Here is a 7360-nt window from a genome sequence, read left to right on the forward strand (position 1 = left end):
GAAGAAATTAAAGTAAACTGGCATGTGGAAGATGGATCAACAGGACATTGTTGAAGGATCCTAGAAGACCTTATCAAACCAAATCCTTCTGATGGATATACACTTTGGCTTTCACTTTTTCTCCTGACTATTTTTCCTTCAGAGACCTGGGAGATTTTTTTAAGGTTTTCTTGAATCACCTTTGAATGCAATTATGGGATGCTCTCCATCGAAAGGAAAGTTATTTTCAAAGCCAGATGCTCTTGGACCTCCAAAGGCTCAGCGAGCTGAGGCACCACAAGACAATGTTGATTCGAGACCTGAAGAGGAGAAAAGCAAATGTTTTGAGACCAACGAGGAAGGAAATGAACTTCCTCTTCCCATTGATGAAGAACATCTAACGAAAGAGACTTTGTGGTCTCAATCGGCACTTGATACAGGTGCCCAAAACACAGATGATGTTAAAGAAACAAAGGTAAATGTGATGCCCCTAGAAAATGTTGATGAGGTTATACAAACAGATAAGATTAAAAAGATGGAGAAAAGAAAGAAAAAGAAAGGCAAGGGGAAGTCCAACAAAAAGAAAAGAAAAGCCTCCATTTTACAGACAAAGGTAGACTTCCCACCACAGATGGTGAGGGCTCACCATGCAGCCTATGCCTTTTTAAACCCGAACATTTCCAAATATGAGACCCTGTTGGGCCTGCTGGACCAGGCCGCCCAGACCCAGCTGTCCCTCCAGCCCACAATGTCTGCTTTGGTGTTTCGCTTTGAGGAAATCAACCAGGCCCTAGAGGAGATGGCTGAGGAGGGGGAGCACATGTTGAAGGAGCATGAGTACCACATGGCCTTGCCTTCTGGAATGATAGGCCCAGCTGTAATGTTAGCTAAACCTAGGACTGATGCATCCAAACCCCCTTATCCGCCTCCAGATCTGTTACAGCAACTGCTTCAGCATTCAACAGAGAAAATGCGACATGTGGGGGGTTCGGTCCAGGCACTGAGTGACACCACGCTTAAGGATGCAGTGGAGTACTTTTCTTCCCTCTCTAAACTAATGTTTGAGAAGCTGCAGGCCAAGAAGGCAGCAGAGCAGAGGTTTGCTCAGGTGCTGTCACGGGTGGAGGAGGCTGCCTTAAGGAAGTCTAACCCGGAGGATTTGGCACTGCACAGTGAAGACAGCGGTTTCGGGGGAGAAAATGAGAGTCTAACAGGGTCCGAGAGGCACCGCCGCCACCGTGGGAGTGCTGGCTCTGGAAGTTGTGGATCTGGAATCAACATTCGTGGTGCATTAGATACTCCGGCTAGCAGTGTACCCAACCTGGTAGGCTGTGATGAAGATGAAGAAGAGAAGGAGGAGGAGGAGGAGGAGGAGGAGGATGAAGAGGAGGATGATGATGATGAAGGTGATGGGCCTGAAAGAAAGAGGTCAAACTCCGCCCCACCAGATCCCAGCCAAGCTTTTCTTTTCATGTGTACAAATTACCTGCAGGATTGGCAGCCTACAGTCAAACGACCCCTGACTGCTGTCACTGCAACCAAACCTGAACACTCTTCATCCATTATAACAGACCTACAAAAGGGCCAGAGGAACTTGGATCAACAAAGGAGAAAGATGTCTGAAATCCAAGGAAAGAAAGGGACAGCAGGGCCTCATTACAACCTGTATAGAGCTGGACTAAGGAGGCATTCAGTAAATGGATCAGCAGGTGCACAAAAGGGCACCTTCAGAACAAATAAATCACCTGATTCCTTACTAATGTTGGCACCCCAACCACCCAAGCACCACTCTGTGAGAAGGCTGATAAATACATTTAGCCAAGGGGTTGATGGTCGACCAGGACAGAGCCTTGATAATGTTCCAGCTCACATCAGGAGGCCCAGGAAAAGTAGGACCCTTCAATTATCTGACACAGTATATAGTAATGAGGGGAGGGTTGTCATCAATGGCAACAATAACTACAACGGTTGGCCTGAGGGCAAGGATGACCTGGATGTAGACAACCTACCACCTCCACCCCCAGAGGTTCTGATGGACAATTCCTTCCAGAGTACCGAGGGCATCCCAGGAAATAAAGAAGGGTCACAGGAAGATTCAGCTGTGAGTCTCCCAATAATAAACCAAAAGAACGGAGTCTCCCAGCGCCTTAAGGCATCGGTGCACAATATGGAAGTGCTGCCAAACCGGACCAGCGCAAAGCCGAGCTCAATCAGTATCTTGTCTGCCCGTCCTGTGAGGCCGGATGCTGTTATGGGGACACAAGATGCAAAACAGCAAACAGAAGCTGATCTGGATCCAGAAATGGAGAAGGTTAACTTGCTCTACCAACAGGCACGTAAGATGATTCACATGCGCAATGCAGGAGAGTCTCCTGACAAGACAGAAAGTACAGAATTAAGCAGCAGAGGGCCACCCCCTCAAGCCAGAATGGGTCCGAGATGTGGAAGCAATGAATTATATGAGGGTGAGATGTCCCCTTACAGCCTGCCGGTGACAGCGCCGCCTGTCTCTAGAGTCCGCTTACCGCCATCTTGTCCTTCTGTGTGCCACAAATTTCCAAGTCCTCCTGCGTTCCGACCTCAGTCCACCTCCAGACCCTCATCTCGCCCAAGTTCTCCAAGACAGGTAACACGTGCAACAGATAACTGCACTGAAGAGATCATTCCATCTGTGTCCTTTCACGATGCCCGCTCAGTCTTCTGTAGAAAGGACTCTCAGACCTGCATAGCCACTGGTGGTTCTGTACTTCCCAAATTATGGGGAGAGGCCTCCCGGGGCAGACTCTCCATGAGAGGGATGGACAACACTACCCGCCGCACCCAATCAGAACAGAGGCCTAGTGTGACTGCCTATTCAGAGTTTTCCAAAGATGGCTGTTCAGCCTAAACCCAGGCCAAGGGGAACCTGCCTGTAAACACAACATGTAGGTAAGTAAAATCCCAACATTGAGTTAATCTTTGCAGCTGCTTTATTGCTAATGAAATAAAGAACTTGATGGGGTACTTACCAAAACCTTAATTAAATCTTGACTTGTCAAGTCTTTCTTTGAGTTTTTTGGCAACTATTAGACAAGATTAGACGTATCATTTGTAAAGTATTACCTTTGAAACAAAAGGAAAATATTTGGAACATAAAGGGTGGAATTTCACCATCATATGGTAATTACCAATTTTAAATCCAATAAGTTTTATCTAATTGGGAAGGTATTACGCTGATAGTTTCTTATAATACTGTGAAAACATCAACAAATATTACCCCATTATTATCACTTTATTACAATATTAATATAACTATATTACCACTACCCAGATATGCATATGGTTATCATCAAACCATTCCTAGTTATTGCCTTGGTAATTGCATGTTGTTAAATGTGTTACCTTCTTATCACCTTCTTACCCCAGTATGACATCTAATTACTGTGATTATCACCCAGTTATTACTTTGGCAGTTATAAGTTATTACCTATATATGACGTCTTTATTATCACACTGTTATCCCACTATTACCGTCTCATTATCTTATTACCGTGGTGGAATGTAAAGTGCTACTGTATTCTGTCCCTTAGCTGCACACAATTTTAGCAATTGCAATTTGTATCATTAAGGCCTACTGTTAACTAAGGTATCATAACTTAAACTGATACCATAGTTACATAGTAATGCACTTCCATGAAGCTGGAGTAGGAACTTGTGAAAGACAAATTTAAAAGAGAATTGTCAAAATCAAAACAGAAAAGCCCAAGATATCAGGTCTTGTCCATAGTATGGGTCAAGCTCCAAAAACAATGGATCCTACACTTCCTCAGGCACTCCCTGGCCCCGCCCTGCGTAGCGGAGATACCTCCGGAGTCTGCTGCATCTTATCATTTTAAAATCTATGATTTATGTGTTTTTAGATCTTTCTTCTGAAAAGATTAACAGTAGACATTTAGTCACTCTGCTTCTATCACAATGTGTTTGGACGCCCGCAATAAAGGTTTCTTCAGACATTTTACCTCTGATTTGTTCTACAGTCCCAGTGTTACCAGCTCACCTCCCCCCTCTGGAGAAACCACTTGGCCTAATTCAGATTGGATTAGCCCTCCCATCCCACTCTCCACCTATGCGGTCAATTGAGCTCCTAGGAGCTCCACATAATCCTCTCATGCACTAAAACTCCTTTGCCCCTCCTTTCCTGCTCTCCTATAGGCCGGGGAGGCCTCTGATGACAGGAGACGATGCCCCGTTGGATCCAAGTGCTGCTGTGACCTCAGCCTGGAGCCCAGCTGGGATTGGGCTGCGTTGCTAAAGTAAAAGGTAGAAAGGGAACGAAGAAAGGGATTATGGATTAGAAGGATTCGGAGGTTAAGAACCTTTCTCTTTTTTTCTTGTCTTTCCTTTCATGGTGAAGGAGGTTTGCATCTGAGAGTGGGTGATACATTTACAATATTAATTCAAGTGGTCGGGACTCTTAGATTGCCTTCTGAAAGGTCTGTCAGAATTTGTCTGTATCCGTTTTTAGAAGGTCACATGTAATCTTAATAAACTGTACATCTTGACTCTATAAATTAGTTTGACGTTAAAGATAAATGTGCATATTTTGTTATGGCAGCCATTGTCACCCCCACATGTCTTTTCAGATCCCTGTTGAACCTCAGAGCTGGAAGGAAAACGGGGCATTTGGGGGGGGGCTTTTAGCTGCTATAACAAAATCAAAAGTACCCCTCTAATTTACATCATAATCCAACTTAAGTGTTTTTGTATGTATTCTATTTTGTGTTTGAATGGTTTGTACTAGTTCCCCATCAGTGTCAACCATGTTTCTACCTCCACTGTGTCTCAATAAAAAATAAAAAGAAACATGTCTTATGTCTTTTCTTGAAAATGCCGTTTATGGAATTATTCAGAGGCTGTTATTCCCAGCCAGTGTGTCATAATAACCACGGCATCTCAGCAATGTCCAGCCAGAGTAGTACTAAATATTAAAAAAGAGAAAAACAGATGATGTAACACCCGTTGTGGGCTCTCTTTACTGCTATCAGGTGAGAAATATGAGACTGTGGTATGTGGAAAGCTAATCTGAAGAGGTCGGATCAGTGTTTTGAAGGTTGCAAGATCACTACAGTCCCGGATATGTGTGGGTAGGGAGTTCCAGAGGGCCAGGGAGAGGGGCCTGTGATAGGGAAAGCCTGTCCCCCCAGGTCCGGTGAGAGGAGGTTCCAGGGGGGATTGTGGCGGTGGAGCAGGTCTGTGAGGAGCCTGGTTATGGAGGGCTTTGTGGGTGAGGAGGATGCGTTGGGAAACAGGGAACCAGTCAAGTTCTACGACGGGAGTGATGTGATCACGAGTAGCAAATAAAGCATGACTATTTATTGCCTCTTCTGTGAGCACAGTACTAACTGACATAAAGTTACTGGGTCTTTGTAAATCATAGAGTGTGGTAATGGGTTAGGGGGTTGATTTCTGATTTGATTTGACACCATAAATAAAATTGAATTGAATTAAATAACATCTATCTCACAGCCTCCAGCTACCCTGTATCATTATGATGACATAACTTATAGATATGTGCCTCCATTCTAGGCTTTGAAGTGGCTCATTATATGGTTCTGTTAAAAGATTTAGTGGGATATTTGAGTTCAATTAGGCGTAAAATTAAAGACAACCACACAACCCCACATCATATGGCATATTAACATTTATGGGGATTCAACGGCTTGAATTGACTTTAACATTGTTATGGATCTCAGTGTGGCAATGCTGCCATCTATTGTTACGGATTTTCATCATCATCATGTGTCATCTATTTAAATACTTGTTTGTGAGCTTTTAGTTGATTTAACTGACTCATTTTAGCTTTGCTTTTCATTAGCTTTAGTTATGACCTTATCAGTGAAACATCTTTTTTCATGGATTTTCCTTACCTATTTATTTGTCAGTATTTCCCAAAATTAAATTAAAACAAGAATCCTTATTTATTTGTCATTGCACATCGGGTATATAATGAAATTTCAGTGCTTCTTCGGCCAGTGCGTAATAATACATACAAATTAAAACAAATATCAATTAAAACAATAAAAGTGGAGATGCAAGCAATATATGAAACATTTGCATGTCATAGCACATACAGTCTTTATGAATATGAGGACCTGATTGCCCAGGGAAAGAGACTGTTTTTGAGTCTGTTTGTCCTGCTCTGTAGGAGCGACTGTACCTTGTACCAGAGGGCGGGAGGTTAAACCAGGTTTTGGGGGGGGCAGACCTAAATGTGGTGCAACGTGAGCCTCTCAAAGCATTTCATGGATACTGCTGTTAAGGCCATGGGTCTGCAGTCGTTGGGGCATTTTGGGACGGGGGACTTTGGGACAGGGATGATGGTTGCTGACTGCCGAAAATACATTCGTTCTCATCGGATTTTCTCTTGAAAAAGAAATCTTCCTGGAGTATGCTTATTTACACTTTTTTATATTAAACTTTTCAATGATACAATACAAATTCAGGCAGGAAGACTTCACATTTCTTTCTGTTCTAAAACAGAACAGTTGTAGAGGCTTTCACTTTTACGTTAACCAATCAAATCCACAATCTATAATTTACAAAGCCCCGACAATTCTAGAAACAGGGTTAGGATAAAGAAATGCAAGCCTTTTACATGTACTATCATTCCTCTGATGTTGTGTGTTCTGTTCAGTGAGCATTGGTGAAGATCACTGAATAAAATATAGTGTTATGTCAGCACGATGGTGGGTTTGTGTCTACATGGCCCTCACTTGACATCTTCTATTTGGAAAAACTCCCATTGCCCCCGTCATCCTCCTAAATGATTAACGAGCTCCTTTGTTCTTACTAGTCCCGTCAGTCTCAATATGTGATTAGGGTTCGCGATGAAAAGCACAGAGATTCATTCCAACTCAGGCTGAGAAAACACATCGCTAACGTCGGACCTTTCTAGTATAGGATGTTAAAATTAAAGGCTTAAATGTTTAACTAAAGCTATATTTCAAATTTCTTTTCAGGTTAATTACAGCCATATTTTTACCCGTTTTCAGGCTACTCTAAAGAGGAATCCTCCTGTTAAGCCAGAGTCGTTCCAACTCTACATCCAAGTTACATTTAAAATCTGGTCCCAGGCAATTTTAAGATGAAGACAGTGAAACAGTCTTCGTTTGCTCCTGTAACAACTTCATCTTGATGACTGACTGGATGGCTTGGGGAATAACCAATGCTTCAGAGCCTTAGTGGTCCCCTAATACTGTATCTAAAGTCTCTTTTATCTAGACCTTAGTGGTCCCCTAATACTGTATCTGAAGTCTCTTTATACAGACCTTAATGGTCCCCTAATACTGTATCTGAAGTCTCTTTATATAGACCTTAGTGGTCCCCTAATACTGTATCTGAA

General features: G+C 42.9%; 1 protein-coding gene across 2 annotated transcripts; it reads left to right on the plus strand.

Moving 5' to 3' along the window:
* Positions 1-6: 6 nt before the first annotated feature.
* On the plus strand, positions 7-4826 carry LOC117961327. Of its 2 annotated transcripts, XM_034899899.1 has the most exons (4): positions 7-1324; positions 1361-1867; positions 1901-2907; positions 4171-4826. In XM_034899899.1, exons 1-3 carry the CDS (start codon positions 194-196, stop codon positions 2864-2866), a joined length of 2604 nt encoding a protein of 867 aa, XP_034755790.1. In that variant the 5' UTR covers positions 7-193; the 3' UTR covers positions 2867-2907; positions 4171-4826. The 2 variants fall into 2 exon arrangements, with proteins under 2 accessions (XP_034755790.1, XP_034755789.1); XM_034899898.1 differs by having other exon boundaries at positions 7-1867.
* The last annotated feature ends 2534 nt before the right edge of the window (positions 4827-7360 follow it).

The sequence above is a fragment of the Etheostoma cragini genome, chromosome 18 (assembly GCF_013103735.1).
Source record: "Etheostoma cragini isolate CJK2018 chromosome 18, CSU_Ecrag_1.0, whole genome shotgun sequence".
NCBI lineage: Eukaryota > Metazoa > Chordata > Actinopteri > Perciformes > Percidae > Etheostoma > Etheostoma cragini.